Source organism: Falco biarmicus, chromosome 6 (assembly GCF_023638135.1).
Source record: "Falco biarmicus isolate bFalBia1 chromosome 6, bFalBia1.pri, whole genome shotgun sequence".
NCBI classification, from domain to species: Eukaryota; Metazoa; Chordata; class Aves; order Falconiformes; family Falconidae; genus Falco; species Falco biarmicus.
The window spans coordinates 57,891,426-57,915,070 of record NC_079293.1 but is presented as its reverse complement, the minus strand read 5'-3'; the positions used below and the strand labels follow the sequence as shown (position 1 = coordinate 57,915,070).

The 23,645-nt window shown below is 40.2% G+C and overlaps 1 protein-coding gene across 11 annotated transcripts in view; it reads left to right on the top strand.

Annotated features, from left to right (window-relative positions):
* Positions 1-23,645, top strand: part of NCOA7 (nuclear receptor coactivator 7) — a 98,793-nt gene that overhangs the window by 39,308 nt on the left and 35,840 nt on the right. For 10 of the 11 annotated variants that reach the window (XM_056342753.1, XM_056342752.1, XM_056342754.1 and 7 more), the window contains one exon: positions 7,292-7,545. The exons of the other annotated variant lie outside the window; for it this stretch is intronic. In XM_056342753.1, the coding sequence (XP_056198728.1) occupies positions 7,292-7,545 (254 nt within the window). The remainder of the gene's footprint in view (positions 1-7,291; positions 7,546-23,645) is intronic. 11 annotated transcript variants of the gene reach the window in all.

Here is a 23,645-nt window from a genome sequence, read left to right as displayed (position 1 = left end):
CTTTTGTTTCATGGACATTGAGTTTCTTGAAGAATGTGCAACTGGGGCAGGGAGGGAGGAGTTTATCAAAGTTTTGGGGAGGACTTGAGATGTGTTTCAGCCAGCCTGATTACCATGTGCTTATGTCCTTGTGACTCTCCTATGCAGAATTTGTGTGGCTTCCTTATAACATCCTCCTTTGCTGTGTAACTGCAGTTCCCTTTTTCTTACAGTTTCAGCCAGTGGATGTCAAGGGGAATGGTGGCTCTGGTAGCTGGCACTGAGCATGGAAGAGCAGCTGGAGCCCAGCACCAGCTGGAGGTGATGGGGGCAAGGCCATTTCTCCCTGGTGAGGGCTTCAGTGCAGGGAGAGTGTTTTGCTGAGCCACTTTGGAAAGAATTTGTTGCATGTGTAGGAGTGGCTTGGGGTGATAAATGAACACCACAGTAGGAGAAAGTATCTGGCATTGTTAGCAGAGGAGAAAAGGAGGAGCCTGATGGGAGCATGTTAAGTCAGGTTGGTATTTGTGACAAGATAGGTCTGTGGTGCGGATTTAATTGAGCAAGCCTGTTAAGTGAACTCAGGGATAGTTAAAGGAGTTGTCCAAAGGGGGGGGTTTCTTCATTTTGCCTTCTGCCTAAAGCTGTTTTTTGAGAGTCTGCAGTAAGTTATAAGAGGTTATAAGAGAAAGAATTAAATAGATGTGTAAATTGTACAAAACACTTTTCCAGGATCCTTTCCCTATGGAGAAGGTTTTATTAAATTGTTGTCATGGTAACGGAGTGCTGAATAACCTGTTTTGTTAACTAAACAGAAAAGATGGGGATACTTTTTGCCTTTGAAAATAGCAAGTTCATTAAGCTGCATGGGAACATTGTGGTTTTAAATTATAGAACATAAAAACCTTCTAACATCTCGGAACACTCTCAAGTTTTACCGTGGGAAATCATAATTATTTTTTCTACCCCCTTAAATAAATATAAGAGAGCTTAAGTGGGATATTTAAAATTTCCTGGTATCAGTTGGAAGGCTGAGGTGAAAATTAACATATTTTAATTTAACCTAAGAACTTTTTTCTATCAGAAGGTACAATGTCTTTAAAATTCCAGAACAGGTTTACTACACATATTTCCCTTCACAGTACAGATGATGAAACAGAGGTAGACTGACTTGGTTTTGTAAGCTAATGGCAGTATAAGGAAGAAAACTGACATAACCTGATTGTCAGTGCAACATGTTACTCTTTGGAGCAATGCACCTTCCTTGAGTATTGCTGCTAACTGACCATGTGTGAAACCTGGTGCTGGTATTTGTTGACAGTTACTAACAAGAGTCCCAATAAAAATGGAAATTTCCAGTTTTGGCCTGTGCTACTAATACCAGAGCTTTCTGTAGTTGCAGTTTGTCATTTGCAATGGCCAGAGTATGGACGCTTTTTAAGTGTCTGCAACCCCCATACTGCAACGATGCTGTTGTCCTTTAACTATTTCAGACTTACTTATTTGGTAGGTTTTTTTCCCCTCTGTAGTTAGTTGTTTAAATCTCTCATAAAAAAAATGCGTTCCATCCCTTATTTTTGCCTTAATAGTCTGTATTAATAGCAAACATACAGCTTTGTGGCTTGCTCATTTCCAAAACAGGGTGCATACCAGCCTGAAATGGCTGGTCTTTCATGGAGTGTGCTTTCTTGCAGGGTGAATGGTGTTTAGTTTTAGGAAGATTTCTCACTGAGGATGAACGGTTTTGTATTCATTTCTGTTGTGAAGTGAAAGTAGCCACACTGAGGAAGTACAAAGCGAAGTGTTACAGTCTGGCAAGCAGTCTGACTTTCTTTGGCTTTGCAACCAGTAATGATTTATTTTGTTTGAGGTTGCTTATTTGTCAGGTTACATCAGATGGGATGAAAGCACAGCCATGCCAGGAGCTGGCTGAGTCGTGCTGGCACCAGGCTGGTTGAAGGGGAGATGGATGATCTGTGCAGAATGGAATAGAATAGCTGGCTAGAACCAGACCAATGGGTGCCTAACGAGGATATTTACTGCAAGGTTTCTGTATGTAGGGTTTTTTTTAATGCCATTAATTTGATTGATTTAGCTATTGTGGATGCGTGGAGAAGGGGATGTAGGGTACACAGAAGTTAGCGTGTATTCCATTGAGTGCTGAGATTTAAATTAAAATTAAAATTTTTAATTCTGAATGAAATAATTGGGATATATATCATTTTGTATACAAGGTGAATTAACAGGAATCTTGATGGGAACAAAACAGATTGCGGTGTTGGAAGTTTTTCAAAGTTCTCTTTTACAAGTTCTGTTAATTTTATTGCCTATATGCATAAATAGATTAAAAACAAAACATGTTTGCAGAATATGATCTGTTTGTGCTGTGCAGGATGTTAAGCTGATTGTATGCCAGATACCAGTGCACATTTTAGAGGATGCACGTTGTGGAAAATTTCCCAAAAGGAAAACTGTCAGCTTCAAGATAAAACGAAGATTTCTTCTCCCTTCACCCTTCTTTTTTAATGTGTTTTTTTCTTTTTTTGAAAGGCCACTTTTTTTAGATGATTTTGTTACTGAAGAGAGACTTGTCCATGCTGTATGATTTTTATTAATCTAATACATCATAAAAAATCAGGCTCTATTATCCTAGAAGTTTAGAGCATCATACAATATGGACCCAGTGCTCTTTGCCTGTAATTATTATATATCAAATGAGGTCCTATTCGGTTCTTTGTTAGGCATCTCTGTTGAATAAGTGCTAACCAAAACCAAATGCAATTTCTAGAATAAAGATGTCAAATTTCCATTTCTTTATTGTCTCAGTGTTAGAGTTGCATAGCTTTAGTGGTTGGTTGTAGTCTTCTAGTGAAAGTTGTGCAAATAAAATCACCCCCCCTTTCTCTGATCGTTTTCTTTTTAGGCTAGCTATATACCTTGTTAGTGTAATAGAGAATTCAGGACAATTTATTCTAAAAATACAGATTTATTTGCCTTTCATAGGCAGTCAGATAGACTTGGGTCTGGAAGATGAAGTAGACCATTTCTTGAAATCTTTCCTAGCGCTTTTCCTGTAAGTCAGTGCCCAAGCTATTAAGCAGTGGCAAATTAATTTGTGAGCATTGCTAACCTTGTACTTTTACCTCCCTGCTCTGAGATATGTCTGTTTCAGATCATTATTCTTTATTAAATGGTATGAGAACGGTCTTTATGTTGCAGAAAGTTTCTGCTCCCTGTTCCTTCTGTAGGGTAGGTGCACGAAGGACCTCTGCCGCCAGCTCATGGTGCCCATTGAGAACCAGCTTCTCTGATTCTTACGGGACTTAGTGGAAAAGCCTCCATGTCACAGTAACAGGCTGAAAGCTTTTACTGGGAAACTCTGTATTTGAAGAGACTTAGAAAATGACTTACCAGCTGTTGTTCAGAAAACACTTTCAGGAGCTGTAAAAGGATGCTTCTATATAAATTCAGAATACATGTTTTGCCTGTTAGAACTAATTAGCCTGAAAAATGTTATCTGGCATCTAAATGAAATTACAGATGTGTAAGACACTTTCTTCAGAAACCAGAGTGGTTTTGAAGATAAGCTGTTTGCTGGGGGAAGGAGGAGAGAGACAAACAACTTTCCTAGTGAAACACAAAATATCCATTGACTCAGATACTGCAGAAGATGTTTGTTTTTCAGTAACACCTTATCCATTCACTGGAAAACATGCATATTGTTTTGTCTGAAAGGCTGATTTAATTGAAAAACCTGACACTGGTCAAACTGAGGGGTTTTATTTATTTATTTATTCTTTTGGCCTTCAGCTCCCTTTTGCTTTCATAACCATTAGGACAAGACTGCACTCAAATTCTTTCAAACCACTCAAATTCTTTCAAAGTAGTTGGAAAAGGAAGTAATTTGACAAATGGTGTTCTTAAATCATCAAATCATGTAGGTTGGAAAAGACCTTTGAGATTATCAAGTCCAACATCCACTTTCATGGCAGCTGTTGCCATGAAGGGTGGGGACACCTGAGAGCTGGGAGAAGGCTAGATGAGACCTTCAGCCTCCAACTACTTCAGGAGGTGGTGGGTTTGAAGTCTGAGTGGGGCTGGCAGCTTGTGTGGGTGCCCAGTCTGCCTTGTTGGGATGTGCAGGTCAGTCTGAGGGAAGGGTGAGTGGAGGCTGAAGGGAGTGCTTCATAGAGATGGAGTTTTGTTTAAGATGCAGTAAAACCTCCAGCTGTGCCCTTCCCAGCCCAGTCTCCACTGCATTGTGCCAGTGCATGTTAATAATGAATTGCCTTGTGCGTATACAGGACTTTGTATTTGCTTTACTAAGAGGGTGCACATAGCGTCAAAAAGCATAGTCAATTTAAGGCTGCTGTTACAGTTTTAAATGCTGTTGAAGGCTTGTTTTGGTTCCTTGGGATATTATACTCAAGGTTTTTCAAGAGTGAGTGAAATGGAGGGGTTTGGGTAATGTTGGCCAGGGTTTAGACACCTCTAAAAGCAGCATCTTCTGAGCAGAGATCATAATCCTAGACAGACTTGCAGTAACTCGTGAATCCTGTGATGAACATCATGGATACTAAGTCCTCATCTGGTCTCTTTCTAATGCCAAGGTTGCCGCTTTGAGAGTTGGATGGTCATTGCCTTGAAAAGGAGCAGTGGGTAGGAGCAGGCTTGACACTATCTGAAAATCTGATGCTTGCCATGAGGATGGAATAGAAATTATGGTGTGCCCAGATCCTTGATCACTCTTACCTGTAAAGTGCCTGTGGCATTACCCATTTGCAGCAGCAGCTGTGTGCAGTGTGCTGGGGATGCTGTGGGTTATGTAGTGAGCTCTTGGTGGGCTGTAGTAGTCAGAATTGGGCAAGATTAAACACTACGGGGAGAAGCATCAGTCAGGTTGCAGTGAGTCAGTTCAGACGGCTGTTTCTGCTTTCCTCTTTTCTGTCACTAATGGACAGTTCTGTTCTAGCTCTTCATTCTTAAAGTTGCCTGGGGCAACTTTGAAAACTAGTTCAAATGAGTGTGTTTTAAGGAAAGTACTGGTGGAGCTGTTAGTATCATCACAAGAACTGCTGACCGCTAGATGGATTTTTTCTTTCTATTCTTTTCTTTTTGCCCTCCAAAAAAAAGGTTCTGTGTTTCCATTAACAGCTTTTTTGGTTGTTTTGAGATACTATATTTATACTACAGAGAGCTAGCTTAACAGAGTTTGTGATCAAAACAAATAGACTAGTAATCTGATGACAGAAGTCTCTGATGCAATGTAAGTAGAAGTGGGGCTGCCAGCAGGTCCTTGCCAGTTCTTGTCTACTGAAGCAATGATTTGGGTGCCCTGTGATACACACGTGTACAGGAAGGTCATGGAGTCACTAGAGTAAAGAGTCAGGGATATGTTTCCTTTACAAGTCTGGAATCAAGTAGAACCAAGGTTTTGCCATTTCAGTGTAGAGGGCTGCTTTGCAAAGGTTGCTACCAGGGCTATATATAGACATTGTGTATGCAAAGTGACTGTCATGTTTTGTGGTTGCTAACAGCAGCCTTTGATCAGGACTGTGGCTTATTAGTAAAAAATAAGCTTCCTTTGCATATGCAAATTTTCCTTAGTCTAAATAAACAGTTTGTTATATAGGTGTATTCACTTATATCTTTTATAAATCCCTGTAGATTGTTATCATCTGTAGCAAGGACCTGATCTGTAAAGTTTCACAGACGCTGAATCTCTTTTTCTGTGCAGAGCATGAATTATTACTACCTGTTACAAATTGGTGGGTTTGAATGAATGGGGAACCATAACATCCTCACTGAGTTGGCTGCAGAATGTGAATCTCCTGCTCTCATATTTTGGGAGGCATTTAAGAAATATGTATACATACATGTGTGATAATCACAGGTTTTGTAAGACAATCTTTTGAAATGTTTCACTAGAAAGTGTTGGTCACGCCATCTGATAAACTGAGTCTTCTCAGAGGTTTCAAGCTGGATATTCTAAACTTGGGAACTATTTTTAATGGTTTATTAAAAAAAAGTGTGTAGCCAAAAATGTATTTTATTTTATATTTATTTATTTAGTATATTACTATACTTCTCACATGCTCTGTGTATTTATTTATTCTGTTTAGCCTGAGAAATATATTGATACCATACAAATTTAAAATGTGGAAGGAAGAATGTCTGAAATTCCTGCATTATACTAATAACAATGTATTAAGCTTTCCCTTACCTAAACTACTGCTGTGAGATCATGTAACCTTTCCCCATTTGTGGTGACTCACTGATTGTCTGTATTTTCTATGCATAATTCTTCCTGTGCACATAATAAAGTTTGTAGCATCAACGAGATAAATATACTACTCCCTCCCTTAAGTACCTTATAACTAAGAAGCTCGTGTGCTAGAGGGAAGGACCATTATATAGATTAGCTTTTCATTTGGTGTGGTATGTGTCAGTGATTCTTAATAGAGGACTGTTTCAGTGACACTCACCCTCAGCCCATAAAGTCAGCCTTTGCTGTTGCTTAGCAAAATCACTGTGATCTTGTGTTGGGATTCCTGAAACATCTTTCTCACTTAAGCTGTGCTTTAAGGAGTCTTCTAAAAACAAAATACTCTTGTTGCTATAGTGATAGGTTGGAAGACTTGTTGGCAGCTCCTTACGATTTCTCTCAGAAGAGCTGTAGCAGCTGGAAAATGTTCCTGCGCAAGCAGTTTGTGGCCACGTCGGTTACAATGTGGAGCCGCTGGTGACACTTGGAGTGCCAGGTGGTGTGGGCTGTGGAAGAACAGATGTGGAGCAGCATGGGTGGCCGCTGGGAGATAACCTTGGACAAAATGGAAAGAAATAACAAGTTTATATCAAAACAAATAGCTTTATAAAGCAGGAGCAGTTGACTGTGAAATTATGTTAGCTGTTGCATTATAGTACATTATGATCTGAGGTTTTATTTTATCCTAAGCATCATCTTGAAAACATGATTCAGTGTCTTGTTTCTACATTTAGATGTATCCTGGTTTAAAACAAAACAACTTTTCAATGTTCAATGTTTCAGTGTTTCCCTGTTCCTTCTCCTCAGTAAACAACAGTAAAAACTTTATTACCTTTTTTGTTATTTTTGAGATGATAATATGATTGAAGAGTATGCTGTAGAATAATCTTAGTTACCAAGTTACTGATGCGAAGTGTGTGTACTTTACTGAGTTGTAAGAAACTCTGATATTTAATACACTTTAAAAAAATAAAGTTAGCAAGTGAGTTAACTCGCCTGTAGAGGTTGGCTACATCTTAATGTTGTGGGTTTTTTCTTTATGCATAGTTTGAAAAAGAAAAGGCAAGCCAAACAAAACTCCGAGGCTGTCTCTGCCAATTCCCCTGGATCTCCTGTTTCCAAAACTCCTTCTGAGAAAGATGATGACAGTAAAGTTATTTTGGAGCAAATCAGTTCCTCTGAAGACAACTGTAAATTTGCTGGGGAAAAGGAAACTGCTGCAGACAAAGAAAAGAAAAAGAAAAAATACAACCAACTGAAAGACATCAGACGCACAGAACTTAAAAGATACTATAGTACCGGTGAGTTACGTTAATGCTATAGTATTTTAATTATGTTTGTTTTGATAGCTTGTTAATGTATTTTTCTTATATTCCGTAGGCCTTCCTTAAAAGGATAATTGACTTTGGATAACCTTCCCATAAATTAAACAAACAAAATTATGTAGTTGTGAATATCATCTGCTTTAAACTTTAACCTTGCAGTTCTCAAAAAATATGTGTTTCTTAGTTCTAAACCTCAGTGTTGTTATGGGCAACAGTCAAGTTTATTATTGCACTTTAATTATTTTTAAGATTTGTCTTCGATGTTTCACGACATTGCGGTTCAGGGTTTTTTTAGTGGGGTTGTTTGTTTCATAAATTGATGTATACTGTTTAAGACTTCAGTCTTATTTCATACTTATTTTGTCTGTTGAAGTGTGAACAAGTAAGTAAATTAACTACATATTTTTAAACAAGATGTCAAAGGCTTGAGTGCTGGAAAGCTTGCTTACCCCTCACTCCTGTGAACTGTATCAGTATCTCAATTAATCATAAATACCTTCTTTAGATTTATTCTTGCAAGTAATTCAGAAAAAAATCAGTTCGTGCATAACTGTGTGTGAGATGAGTCATATACACATCTGTTTGCAGTTCTGGATTGCAGCTTGTTAAATGCTCTTAAGTACTTTTAGATATGATTTACAAAATACTATTTCCAAGTTTTCTCTTGCTGTTTTGTAGGCATGAACTCTTAGATTAAGAGAATTCTGGTTCCATCTTGTAAGGAAACCTTTCTTAAAGACAAGGAAAAGAACAAAAAATTGTAGCTATCCTCAAAGCAGACTTCTTTCCTGCTCACACAGTGTGTGCATGAATGGCTGACCCTAAGGAGGAGTCCTCTTTAGGAGAAAGAAATGAATTCTCGGTAAAAATGTTATGCAATGACTGGTGCATGCAGGCTAGCCCACACCTGAAGATTGTCTGTTATGAGGCAACAGAGGCCTTACAAAAAAGAAGGTAAATCTTGGGAGTAATGTATATTGGCAAGCTCAAGAATTTACAGTGTTTTATTGATCAGTCCATAATTTTTGATAGGTTTGAATCTGATGATAGAAATAATTTTGAAACTAAAAGAAAACTTGCTTCTCTTTGTCTGAAGTTCTGATCACTCTGTTCATTAAATAAAATCTGTAGAAGTAAAACTGGAGAATTGTTAATGAATGAACCTATGAACTCTTTCTGTTTTGGTAGTATGCCAATTTAAAAAAACAGCCAAACCAAAATATAACCTTCTGTTGGATTCCTAGTAAAGTGCTTCTGCTAAAAGCTGTGATCTATTTTAGGTTTACATTAGAGAAATTTGGAGTTTTGTGAAGCAAGTGAATTTTGCTTCTCTGGTATTTCAGTAGTTTTGTGAAAAACACTGCAACAGTTGGCACTTGTGGTGGCAAGATGCAGGACAAGGGGGATGATGGCATCCCTCTCTCTCACTGAAACGCGCAGCAGGGCTGGCAAGGCAGAACATAAAGCTTTCCAGGTCATCTTTGGCTTGTGATCCAACAGTCAATACAAACTCAGGTTTTACTAGTGTTTGTTTCAGAAGTGTTCCCATGTTTCAGGTGGATTGGCATCGTTGTGGGGGTGACCTGAAATGCTACTGGCCATCATGCAGGTGTGCAAAGCTTCTGGGTTCTGCAGAAATACAGAATTTCTGTTAAATACAGTAATTTCGTGCTGCTGTTGAGCTGAATACAGACCCGACTGATAAAACCCATAGAGAGAGAAACCCTGTCGTTGTTTAAATGCCTGCTTTTGTGTCTAAAGACTTTTACCCAACTGAAGCATCAAAATTGAGAGAGGTGGAAAACAGTTGATTGTGAAACAAGTTCAAGAGCTCTACATTCCCTACGCAGCTCTCAAAATGAAGTCGTTTCAGTGGAATTGTTAGTTGCCGTAGTATGGCGTAGTATGCCATAGTTGACATAGTAAAACATAGTATTAGTCTGCATGACACCTATCTGTGTCCACTGCAGCTATAGCTGGCAGCGGTTGCCTGCTTAGCTCTTTGTTACTGCTGCTCTCTTGAAAGCTGCTGCCTTTGCTAACACCCTGAGCAGTTTCCAAGAGCTCTCCCTACAGCTGTAGCAGCCTGTAAGAACTGGATTTGTTTAAATAGTTAGCCTTTACCTGCACATGACAGAGAGCAAAACCATCTGTCTAGCTGAGCCGAGTTCTGCCAGAGGTGTGCGTGCAGCATCTCCCTGCTGGAAGATGTGTTAGCTGCACTGGCGGGAAGGCACTGCCAAATCTCTAAAGATATGTTTCCTTATGAAACTGGCTGAGAAGGATTATTCAGGCATATACTCAGTATTTAACATTATGGGCGCATATACCTTAGGGTTTTTTTCCTTGCGTGTGGTCTTTTCCTCTCTGAATTGTCCCTTTATTGATGTTTCTGAGGTGCTCTGGCTGAAATAGTCTCTGTCTTACTTATGGTTGACCATTTTTTTTAGGTGTGTTTGCACAACGGCTTGGGGGTTTTGTTTGATGGTTTTCCAGCTACCCAGCTTTGACTTAATGTCTACAACTTTAAGAAAATCTGATAAAGGAATTACTAATTCTTTTTCTAAATACTTTCTGCACTTTGCCAAAATGCTTAATTTTCCTAGATAAAAGGAAAATGTGTTAGCTGTAGAAAGTCTTGCATATTCTTGTCTGTGTTGATACAATGATGCTTGTGTACTCTATTTTGTGGCTTAATTAAGGTCTTGTCACAAGATACTTCAAGCCTAGAAGGGTTGTTGTGTCTGTCAGTCTTAACAGAATGAAGACCCCTGTCCTCTGAATATTTTACAGGACTATAAATCCTTCTTTATTTGTTCTAAGAGATCAGGGAAAGGAAAGTCACATATCATTATGATTTGTTCCTTGCACACCATGTCCCTTCATTAGAAGTTTGTCAGTGTGTTTGCCTTTATAAATTTGTAAATGCTGACAGTGACATCCTTAGTCTTTCATTTTGAGTGTCATGCCTTTTAATAGATTTATGCAAGGGCTGATACTGGCAGAAGGATTTTGTTGCCTCAGTAAATGCCTCTTCTCCCATGGAAAGACTGTAACGCAGTTTCTGAAGGCTGCGGAGAACTGGAGGTGGTGGTGTTCCCAGACACGCTTTATAGAAAGGAGAGTGCTTAAAGGACTTTTCTTTCGTGCCGAAGATGGAAGCACAGCGATGGAGTGAGGCGCTCCTCGCCTGGCATCCCGGTGCCGTGTTGCGGTAATGCCTGCCGCCGGCGGGTGGCGCCGCCGAGCCGAGGTGGAGGAGTTGTCACTCGGGCATCCTCTAGAAGGGGATCCTCCAGCATCCCCCTCCCCGGCCCAGGTTGTTCTCTACAGCATATCTGCTAGCACTGTGGTGGCACGGTGCCATTTGTATTATTATTAGAAATAACCTAATGGTGTGAGGTGTTGATCATTTCTCCTGGGGCACTGCTAAATGGCTGAACAGGTGCCACTGCCAGCAGGTTTCTCCAGTGTAGCCTCATATTTCCCTTTTCTGTTAGCACTTGTATTGTTCTTCTGTGGCTCTATAATTCTGAAATAATTTGTACCATTCAGTCTCCAAATCTCACCCTATAAGACATTGCTTTGCAGACACAGCCCTTGTTTTCTTGCCTTAAAACAACAGAGGTGCCAGTACTGCTTGTTGTTCTTTCCTGAGGACCAACGGAGATAACACTACTTTCTCCTTATTTTTGCCTCATCTCTTGGCTTACATGGTAATCTGCCTCTTTTAAAGTAATCTGCTTTCAGATTTCCACAGATATGTCTGTCTGGCATCGTGCAGTGCTTGCGTAGGCACCCTGGCTGCTATACCCAGTGGCCAGGGTGCTCTCTTGGAATATGCTGCTTCTTGGAATAATCTAGTTGACCTACCTCTGCAGCTCAGCTGCTTGGTGCACACAGACTTTCTGCAAGAAGTCTGTTTTTGTTGGAAGATGTTGAATTTCTAAGCTTCGATTATTTATTTCTCTCTCCCCCATCCCCCGCTTGTTTTGCTTTATTCTCCCATGTGTTATGGGTTCTAAAACACTTCCACAAACATGAGGCAAGTTGTAGGAACTCAGCAGAGGAAATGTAAAAGCCTGGAAGCACCAGTTTATTGGCTTTAGGACGGGATGCACGTCTCTGGGATAGACCTGTTAGGTGGTTTCCTACTCTCATAGGAGTCCAGGATTCCTGTTAGGAATTGCTAAACTGGGTGAAGATCACCATTTTTGTTTTGACACTGAAACAGGAAAAAATGTGACCTGATGAAAGCTGGCAGTGTAACAATGGTATAAAATGAGGTTGAGACAACACTCTGAATTTCATCCATATATTTATTCCATCATGATATAATGTGTCCTTCTGCCAGATGTGCAGAATATTCCTGGATTCCACTGATTTTGCTTGAAAACTGTAAATGGTCAGCATATATGAGTAATTGGTCTCCATTAAAGAATGCATCATAACAAAAAGTTTGGTTTAGGTGACTTGTCCCACATCACACAGTTACTGTTATTGGCAAAATAAAATCCATTTGACTAGCCTGTTGTTCTGCTCTCTAATCATAAAGCCATCCTTTCTCATTCACTGTATGCTGTTAAATTTCTGCAGCAAGCAAGCGGGAGGTGAGACTAACAAAACCTCCTCTTATTGTAGTTCTTATTTCTGTCCAAAACCAGCAGGAAGTCCTAAATGCCATGAGAGGGAAAATGGTATGTGCCTGTTTAATGCGTATATTGTACATTGAAGAGGAGGTGACACAGTATCTCCCCAGCATCCAAGGGCAGAAATGGGATGCCTTTTTGACTTGTCCTCCCTGCCATCACTTGGACAGGGGGCAATACGGGAGTGGCATGGTATGTGTGCAGTTATCAAGCCTCTGAATGTTCTGGGTAGGTGGCCAAGAACAAATGTTAGTAAATAAAACAGAGAGGGCATAGCAATTTTCATCCCTCATAATGTGATGAGATTTGCCCCAGCTGCCACAGAACTAGCAGAGACAGCTCACATGATCAGCAATACTTTGTTTCAGAGTTGAAAGTTGCTTGCAATACAGTGAAAATAAATAGAGAATTTATATTTAATAAAAAGGTGGGGCTTTTGCTGAAACCACTCTGCATAATATTTTCTAATTGTTAGGTCATTTGCTAAATAGGCTTAATCTGAAGTGGACTTTTCGGTATATACTGAGTTGAAAATTGAAATTTCTTTCTGCTAATGAGTCCTGGTTTTGTCTTCTGTACTACCTGGTAAGGTTACTCAACAGTAGGATGCAGTTGAGGACTTAAGGTGCTAGTCATAAAAAGGTGAGTCCATTTAAAAAAACATAAGGATATCCATGTAAGTTCTCGCTGGTAACTAGTTAACTGTAATTGGCTCTGATCTCTGGGGGCTTGATTTGGTCAGCTTTATTTGTGTAGCAAGGTACACTGTATTCTAAGTTAATCTAAGTGATTTACAAACTGGGCTACTCAGTGTTGTGCTAAAATGCTTGATACACCAGTAAAGAGGAACAGGATCTGAATTTTCCCAAGTTCTGAGACCTTGCTTGTAACCTTTGTGTTTCAGGTTGGCTTCAGACAGCAAAAATGAGAGTGGGCAGAAGGTGGGGTGTAAAGGGAAATAATTTGTTTCTTGCAGAATCAAATTCTCAAAATTAAAGCAGCATAGGAAGAAGTTTATTTGGTTGTGATTGTCTGTGTAGAATAGCAAGGGGTTTGGAATAACTTAATAAGTGTAAACTGGATGTAGTGGGCAGTGGCTGGTTGAGAAGCTTCAGACAGTTGGTATATTGGTGTCAGTTGCTGAAACCCGTGTGGAAAGAATGAGGTGGATGAATGACTGAAAGGCAGCTGGTTTCAGATCGTTATTTTGGAATAAGAACAAATGATCTGGAATCCCAGTGGTTCAGTGTTAAGGCCACCAGGTTATATTCAAGCTGGGTTGTTAATTGGTGTTCACTAGAAACTGTGTGTGTGCAGAAGGGATGCCTTGTCTGCAGGCAGGAGAATTTGATCTGTGCAGTAAGTACCAGAAATAATGCCGTTAGCACTTAACTTCGAAAAATTTGTGTGGAAATGTCTTAATGCTGCTTGAGCTCCCTGTGTGTGGAATCCTTTTTTAATTCTCATCTAGATAGTTAAGCCTCTGTTTGTTGTAAAACTAAGTGAAAGATACAAATAAACAAAACTTGGTGTTTTGTGTGTAGTCCATAGTTTTGCCTATCAACACATTACAAATTGCCTCAAAACCTATATTTAAGACAGAAGACTGAGCTGTTTTTAAGTCTGGTGTTAGACTGAAGTGAAGCTATATGGAGCTACAAAACCAGATTGTAAACTTGGCCGTTAATAGTACAATAATGTATGATTCAAGTGGGAAGCGAGGGAATTGAAATGGGAAAGGACAGAACGTGAAAACTGTCCAGTAACATAAACATAAAGAGATTTCTTAACTGTTTTCAGAACAAAAGAGAAATTAACAGTAATTTTAGCTCATTAATGTGATGCTAGATGCTGAATGTGCATTAATTTTATAGTGTGCTTCTAGTCAGCAGGGAGGAGGAAGGGATGTGGAAGGCGAATTGATGTATTTGTGTCCTCTGATGTGATTTTCTGTACTGAAACAGCTAGAAATGAAGGTGAACGTTAGCTTAATAGATGAAATCTCTTATTTAATTGGCAGAGCTGCTTTTCATGTGGAAGTTCCAAGAGTTTATGGATGAACCTTCTTTATCACTAATGTGGCTTTTCTTCAGCAAGCTTTAAAAAGGGTTAATACAAGATTTTTATATTCCTTTAATTTTCAAATAGTCAATCAAGGCTAATTGCATTTGTAAGAATTATGTTGCAGATGTTAAGTAATAGTACCTTGTGAGGCCCTTGAATTTATATTCTAGAACATCAAGGGTTTTAAATTTGGGTGGTATCTCCCTCCAGTAGGGTAACTGAACAAGTGTATTTTGCTCTGAAGGGATCAGTTGCTTGCTGTGTGTGATTTAATGCTTTTATAGGTAGGAGGGAAAAATTGCCCATCACATTTGTACAAAGTTGTAAGAATTATATGCAGTGTAATTTACCGATGCTGAGTTATGTGAGTTGGTTGGTAATTTGAGCACAGACCAAGTACACGTTTTAAACGTAGGTTGTAGAACACAGATTTCCAGGATGAGGGGCCTGTTAAGTCTGAAAAATTAATTGGGGTACTTGATGTGCATATTTACCTGAGCATAAACTTGCAGAACATCACTTTGGAGAAAAAAAAATACTAGTACAAGTGCTTGGAAGGAAGTTTTATGCAAGGGAGTAATGGGAATTACAGTGCAACTGCTGCTGAACCGCTATGTCCAAGCCTGTTGTTGGTGATTTTAGGACGAAGAAGCGCTAAAGGGGCCATGGGAATGACTGTGCTGTTTCAGACTAGGGCCCATTTAGTGCAGCATTTGTTCTCCCACAAAGGCCACACCTGGATGTCTGGGGAAAATTAAGAATACAGTGAATTTTTAAAATTATCCACACTAATGTTCTCCGCTTCTCTGATGATTTTCAGCTGTTGGGGATCTTTTGAGCTGCTTGTAGTTTGTGCATTTAGAGAGTGTTCTTCCGTATGCTTACCTCGTCTCTCCCTGGGCCTGTGTATATTTCTACAGTATCTTTTGGTAAAGAGTGCACAGGTTTCTACCATTTCCAGGAAGAGCAGTCTTGCTCCTGCTGGCTTTGTTAGGTGGCCACTGGTTCTCGTAGAAGAAACTGAACAGTCAATCCCTACCACCATCTCCAAGCTTCCTTTGTTTTGGTTTTGGGTTTTTTTTGTTTGTTTTGGGGTGGGTTTTTTTGACTCTTCTCTATAAAATACCCCTCTTCCATAATTTCCTTTCCAGGCTGAAGAACTTCAGCATTCCTTATATGTAAGTTGTTTCATGGCTTTGCTTGTCCTTGTTAACCTCTGAACCTCTAGGACCCAGGATGCTGGGACAAGGGATGTTTTTGCTCTTAACGCAGTTTCTCTGACTAGATTTACTGTGACTTCTGTTTAGCATGGCTTGGGGAGGAAGCAAGTTTTTGGGGACTAGAGGGAGTTGAGAGAGACATCTTCAGTTATAACTGCTCTTGAGGGGGAAAAAAAACCCCCAGAGCTTTATCCTAAATTACTTGTGTAAGCAATTGAAATATAACAAGGAGTTTTGTCAGGCTGAGCAGCTAGGAGATGGAGAGAAAAAGTGGAGATTAGAAATCAGGGATACCTTTTTAACAGTGGCAGTAATTATTTAGGTAGAAAATTAAAAAGTGAAGTTTCTGTCACTGGGGAAAAAATACCAGGGTTTTATGTTTTTTCTAACTTAAAGTAATATTTGAGATGGTGATTTCTTGTGATCTATTCTTCAAAGGTCAGGCTAGGGGATGACATGACTGGTGTTTGACCAGATAAAACTGATCTCACTGCTGAAAAACCAGATGCATTTCCAAGGGCTGTCTGTTTTCCCAGGGCCTGAATTTTCAGGAGGAGTGAGCACTTAACATTCTTAATTATATTTAAATGCAGATGCATGTAACATCTCTAAAAAGTGGCCCCCGGAGGAAGGGAGGAAAGCTGTGGAGCAGTTGGTCAGGTAGCACGTGGCACACAGAAGGGGAAAGGGAAACCTGTTGGGAGAATTAACGAAGAGAGTTGCCGTATTTCTGCCAGGGGTAATGAAGGGAAATATGTCTGTGTGGTTAGCAAGTCCTTCACTTCCAGGATCCACTGGCTCGTCATGTTTGGTGTAGTCTGAACTTTCACAGGTTGTGCCAGCAGCCTGTCGGGTCTTGTGCTTGCTGAGCACGGGTGCCCTGCTCAGAGTGCCTGCAGGTGATATGCAGCTCTTCAGAGGTGATTTTGGTAATGTGCCTTGTCTTGAGGGAGAGGGTTTAACTGTCTTTATAGGTTTTTATCTTTGATATTCCCTGGGAGGACTGTCAACCAGGCAGACTGGATCCATTGCCCATTCCCCCTCCCCAGGTTTCTAGGACCTGTGCCCTGGGTGCCTGTGGAGCAGTGCTCTGCAGCACCCAGGTGTATCTGTGCTGTAGTCTATTCTTCTGGGCCCCTGCCCAGTGACTGCCTCTAGCTCTCTGGGAGTTTCTACCCACAGGGAAGGGGCAGAATATTTCCATTGTAGTTTCAGACATGAGGTTTACATTTCTAAGGTTTTTATCTCTTTAAGGCAGGAATATTCATAAGCCAAGTACATAAGGAGCACAAGATAATGTGTTTGAAATCATAATATTGCAGATCTTTTGGTCTCCAAGCAGAGGTGTGAGGGAGTCGTTCTCAGAGAATCTGCATGACTCAAGCCTGCTATCCTCAAGGCAGGCTTTTAATTTCTCTTCTTCCCATATTGTGCTTGAAAGATACTGTTGGAAGTTAACCTAAACACTCTGAAAAGCAGAATTCCTTTCATGTGCATTTAAACAATAATACAAAATTAAGCCAGATCTTTTTTTATTTTGTAACACTTTAGCTCCCACCTTTCCACACTGATGTTTCCTCGTGTCTCATCAGTCTGTTGTGACGTTTGTGTTGAGACTCATCAGGCCGTGCTTGGGATCACTAGCGTGTATAAACTGTTGCTCTTTTCCATAGCTTCTGAGATCTGTGTGATGAGGTGCTGGCAGTCAGCAACACATCAGATGCTGATGTCATCTCCCTACATGAAATTAGGGTACGTGTCTTTGTGAATCCGTCTATATTTTTAACTTAGGATCTTGTAATCACCAACCGATAGACAAGGCACGTGATTGGAAGAGATGTTGTCCTGGTCAACTTATATGGCACAGCTTTCCCAGGCAAGCTGCTGTGTGTTCAGGCAGCGAAATGAATGAAGGAAAACAGCATGTGTAGTGTTAACGGTTTTCTAAAATGTGTGTGTCTTCTTTTGTGATCCCTAAGTATTCCTTCCCTCAGCCCTGCTGTGTTGCCAGAATGATTTTCCTCACTCTGGTATTGTCTTTGAGTCCTTGATGTAGTGGATAGTCAGAAATTCTATGGTGGTACTTTTGTGATAGGTGCATTTAGGTACTGGCACTTACCTGACCAGGATTCACAGATTATACTATCAGACCACAGGAAGACCAGCAGGCAGCTTCTTGTCCACCCATCTCCAAGCTGCTCCTGAGCCTACTTTACACCCAAAAAAATCACTGAACCTTCTTTTTCTGCTTCCCCTCATCTCTTGAAATAGTCACCAACCCTTTTTACCTCCACCTTTGTATAAGAAACCTGGAACTACCTCTGTCACCATATCCCTCCTAGAGTGCACTTTCTTAAACAGTTTAAACCAATCTAAGGTGTCCACACTGCTGCTAAAAGAGGATGTATTGCTGCCTGTTCTTCTCCTGAGGGGTGATCCTGGGTGGTCCCAGTCCTGGCCTTCAGCCATCACTAGCCCAGAGAATCAGGAGCTGCATTCCCTAGGCTGGCATCTAGAAACCTTAGCTAGTGCAGGGCTGGTGACAGGAACCTGTGGAGGAAGACGTCCCTTTTGGCAACAGCTTTGTTGTAGGTTGGTTTAAGCTGCCCGCAGAGCTGTGCCCAAATCCACTGCTGCTCCAGAGAGATTAATGTTGAGTCTGTTTTCAGGGGGAGCTGTACAAGCCCTGTGCATTAAGCCTTTGTCACTGTCAAGGTAAGTTCCTTGAAGAAATTAGATGTGAGAAAGGGTTGATTTTTTTAAGGATTACTTAGTCTGTAAAGTGTATCTGCTGTGTTTTTTGCTTTTAAAAAAAAAAACACCAAAAAAACAAACCAAGAAAAAACTCCAAACAACCCCCAAAACCCCAAACAATGTGCAGTTTATATGTTGGGGATTTTTAGTTTTCCTAGTGGAAGTCTTTGCTTTTTCTCTTTCCCACCATTTTGTTTATTAATTTAACCTGAATGAACTCCATCCAGTAGAGGCCTGAGAAAGGCCGCATGAAGGCTTTCCTTCCTGTACCTGGATTATCTTCAGTAACTGAAAACAGGATATACAATTTGCATAAGAATTGAGTTCCTGACCACACAGATACCAAGTGTCTGAACAGCTCATCCGGGCAAGCTGACAGAAAATAAGAACAACCTTATCTATCTGATCTAAGGATGCATGTGGCTTTCTTGCAGTTCCCAGTAACACAGCATATTTCTGTAGTGCATTCAAAGATTCACATACTTCAGCTGTGCTGTACAGTTTGATCCAGTTTATGAGTTGATAGCACAAATACCAGCATGGGCTGTAATCTGCAGGTGACCAACTTAGCCAGAAAAGCTCTTTTACATGTAGTGAAGAATAAGAGAAAATTTTGTCCAAGGCAGCACTTACCAGATACTTTGTTATTGTCTTTATCAAATGGAAAATGTAGAGGTTTTTTCCCCCCCTCATGTTAAAGAAAATCAGGGAAAGTAGTTTGTTCTTTTTTTCATGTAATTAATCTTGTTACTTTTTGGGGTGTAGACTTTTCTTTAAAGTTCATGGTCACTGTTGCAATGTCGTAAGGCAGCTAAGACCTCCCCCCCCCCACTGGCTGATAAGTCTGGCAAAACACAAAATTCATTTTGTCCTGCAACTCCACCTGGCTTTATCAGAGCACCCAAGAGGGCCTGACTTTCTACACAAATACACAAGAGCAGGATATTTTAGAGATAGACTGTCAAACAGGAAGCTTGGGGTAGATTGAGTGGTCTTGAACTAGAAAATGGAAGAAGTGACAATAGACAGTATGAACAGCTTCTAATCTTGAGTTTGTGCATTTCTTTTGTAAGACTAAAGCCAAACTCTGCAGAGAGAGTTGCTGGATGCTGAGTCTGTGGATTGTCTTAACGCAAGTTGCTATTTCTGTGAAAGGTTGGCTTAACATTGTGTATTTGTGTAGTGCTAATCATGGTAATGGGGAGCTAGACCACATTGTTGCCAGACAGCCTGGAGGATATAATAATGCAGTTTTGGAGTTCTTGTTGTGTACATATCCAGTGTACCCAGCAAGCTAGTAGCAGCACATGCTGAAGTTTCTATTGCTGCATCTTTGCTTTGTAAGTCACACCTCTGAGGTTAAAGATAGCATGTGTACCTGCATGGTGTGTAGTTATTTCCTTGATAGCTGTGGACCTCATGGATAGTAGCTATTTAATCTGCCCTTAGGTAGTAGACATCCACTGCTTGCAGGCTGTCTTTTGTGTGGCTGATAAATATGGTTCATAAACTTTTGCTGTGAAGGAGGTTAAAGCACTTAGCTGAAGATGTGGTATTTGGCTGCTGATAACAGTTAATCCAAGGTGGAGCTGATGTGAAGTAGAACTTTGCTCTGTCTTGTAGACAGAACAATGTGCTCCCGTGTCCTTGTCACATAGGCCATTGGAGGCTGGTAAAGTAGCAGTGAGGGGAGACTGCTATTACTGGTAAATGAAAAGTAGGTCAGGAAGAGTACATGGTTTTGACGGCACCATGAATTAGTTATGCAGGGCGCATGGGAACAGGCTCCTGTCTCAGAAATGATGATCACTTCCTGTTGTTACAGGCATGTCAGTATTTCACTGTGACTATCCAGGCCAGAATCAATATATGGTTACAAGTACTTCCACAGTAAGCATAGTTTGATAATGTATGCAAAATGCAGGGCAGCACTTGCAAATATTTTCCCATCTGAAATTTTCTGTGGATTTCCTTTTGAATGCCACACTTAAAGCTTTGTGTAACAAGATCTCTTTTTGTTTCACCACTGCTTTGTCTATGTGCAGGAGTGTGCAGAAGGACACCTGGTTGTGGAATGGAAGGCTAAAATTATCACACATGTCTTAGTTCCCACTGATGCCATCTGGATATGAAAGACAATCTTCAGAAAAACAGTTGTGATAACACATATCAGACACAGGACTGATAATGAAGAGAGAAAACAATTAATTGTCTTTTCCTAAAGGGAAGGATAGGGTTAGGACCTGAATCTACCACCCAGCTGCTTCAGCTGTGATGGGGCTGGTTTTTTTCAGACACCCCTACCCTTCCTCATTCCCATTTTTCCTCATTCTCTCCCCACCCCATCCCTTCCTTCCCTTCCTCATCCTCAGTGCTGACACCGAGCTTGGTTAAATGCTGTCTTGCCCTGAGAGGATTGGGCTGGGGTGACATTTAATAGATTTGTGTAGGATGAGCAGAAACTAAAGCTAGGAAACTAGTTTGCTGTTTTAAAGAATAACCCAAAAAATTAAGCTCCCCAGAAGTGAGAAACTGAAAACTTGGTTTTATGCAGTAACATGGATAGATCCAAATTGTACACTGTGGCATTCTGAAATAGTGTTGCTGAGCTTAAAACTTCGTGTATGAGTGTGATTCATGGTGAACAGCACTCTGTAAAATGTATGAAAAGGTAAATGGAGCAAGATTAACTCTACTGTTAGGACATATAACTTGCAATTCCATAATGCTTATATTACTGGTTTATTCATGGTACTAGAGGGGCTGCTTGTACCTTGGGTGTTTTTCTTTTGCTATAAGTAACAGTCGTATAATTCTTTAGAGATAACAATTGTTGTATAATTCCTTATAAACACTAAACTGGTCAAGCTCCATTTTAAAACTGATGAGGGCTTCCTTCCCTCTTATATCTACTATTCCTTCTTACTGCTTTCTTGTCAACCAACTTATTTGTTGCTAAAACTTACTGATTTTATGTCATCTTAATCTTTCTGGTTTTCCCCCTTGTTCTTTAAGAGTAATTAAGTAGGTTTCGTATGTCTGAAATGGTTTTCTTTTTAAATTTCTTCCTTAAAGTGGCCCAGGCTAGATTTAGGCTATGCCCATATGTCTGGTGACTATAGTTTTCTTAGGCAATAGTTTCAAAGTACAGCTGAGTGCTATGAAGGTGTTCTACAATGTGAATTAACACCTTGGTGCCACTCAGTGGGGAGGTCTCGTGCTTCCTCCCCTTCCTCAGAACTACATTTTTTTTTTAATCACTCTGAACTGGCACTGGCATTTATCTGACCACAAGGTAAGATGAGTCAATTCACAAGATGAGCAAAGAAAAAAATTACTATTTTAATCAAATGAGTACTCTTTCTGTGGGATCAGATGAGAGCCAGAGTCCAAGGTAGAAAGAGATGCAAGGAGAGAACAGCTCCTCTTCTCATAGGAGCTATTGATTTGGCTTGTGAAATCATACCCTTGTGTCTGCCTTGAAGAAGAATCAGGTGTCACTTTCACTGCTCAAATAAGGTGAGATTGAAAGAACTCTGAGCACAAAAGCCGTATATTTCTTTGTGGTCTAACTTTATGAATCTTCTGAAACTTCAGTCCTGGATATCTTTGTATAATTGTACTGCATTGCACACAAACTCTTTTTTTCTGCCTTAAGCAAGGTACACTTAAAAGTAAGCTACCAAACTGATTTTCTAGGCCACTGCACCTTTACTGAAGCCAGTTCAGTAGCTGTGTGGTTTTTCTTCCTATTGCATCCTCTAAACTTGAATTAAATGATTCTTAACACATGATTCTTTCATTTTCTTTTAAGTATTTGCATATGGGGGAGTTTTGTTCATCCTGTAAGCACTTTCCTCTACATAAGCAGTATTGACTCTGCTTTTGAGCTCAAGGTGTTGGATGGTTACTTTTATGCTCTAAATACCCTCTAATTTAAGAGCTGTTCACATTTTTTTCCCTGTTCTCCAAAGTATTCTCCTTTTGTGTAAGGAAAATTACTTTACCCACTTTAGGGTTTTAATTCCTGAACCGCTTTTATCTCTGCCTTTCATTTGTATAGCTGCCTTGAACAAATATAAATTTGGGAATGATAGATGTCCTACAAATTTAAACATACTAACTTGATTTATAATATGAAGTAGGACTACCTCTGCAGTGAAGTTCTTTGCCCAGCTGCCATCATACAGTTTTGTTCAAGTCGGAGGTCTTGTACAGCTTGTGCTGAACTGCAGGCATCTAAGCAGTCCCTTTTGGTCTTGACGCTACTTTGTACCTGTGTTTTGACAAACACTTCATAGTATTACAGTATGGCAGCGTGAACTGTCAATTCCAATAAATTAAGGAATAAAACTTAAAATGCGATCTTTGAGGAGTGCAGTTACTTCAGGGCCCTTAATAGCTCTTGGAAAACCTGACCCCGGCACTTATGCAAATCTACCCAAAATGAAGCAGCGATTGGTTCTTACTTGGCAAAGCCAAGTATGGTTTAATAACACAATTAACAACTGTTAGTTTTTTGCTCAGTGTCGTTATGTATTTCACCCTTGTGTAAGGACATGTTCAGTTGTGTCTGCAAGAACTTTGCTTCCAGAAGCATTCCAGTTGCATGATGGAGACTTGGTTTAAAACTTCAAAATGCGACTAGCAGAAATGAGATTGTTCTGTCTTGTTTTTCTTTCACATCTTGAAACATGAACCACTGTATCCTTTGTAGAGATGCTTGGGATAATTATACTTCTGTACATTACATTTCCTAGGGAGATATGTTATTTCTTGAAATCTAACCAGCTCTTTTAAAACAGTCTCAGTGTGTTACAGTTCTGCCTCAATCCCAAAAGGGAATGTGATCTTTGTTTTGATCCACAGACAGCTGAAGGTGTTTGCTCATGCACCCAGTCTATCTTAGAGAGGCTTAGGACACAAAACATTTGCAGCATGTAGGACATTTTCCCCAGCACAAAAGAAAAGTGTGTGTAACCAGTTTACTTAAGGGTAAAGACAGATACTCATGATCATTGCAGCTGAGAGCTATTCTCCGATCCAGCTGATATGTATCTTAACTTGTTTCAAATTATTTAGCAGCAAAGCCTGATGCTTGTCAGACGTGAAAAGCATGTTCAGGGTCCCAAAGGCTTCTCTGACTTTTCCACCTGTATTCATTGCTCTATCAGAAACCTGTTAGCTTGTTTTGCTTCTTTTTGGCTACAAGGACCCCTCACCCCCTATCTTCATGTTTTCTCCTTTCTTCTTCCCCGTGACTCCAAATATTCACATTGCAAATAAGCTGTTTTGCACCTGGAATAAGGTGGGAGAGAACTCCCTGGGAGTCACTTCCCTTTTCCTAGGGTAAGTTTCACGGGAGCTGGAGGCAGAGGCTGTCCTGCCC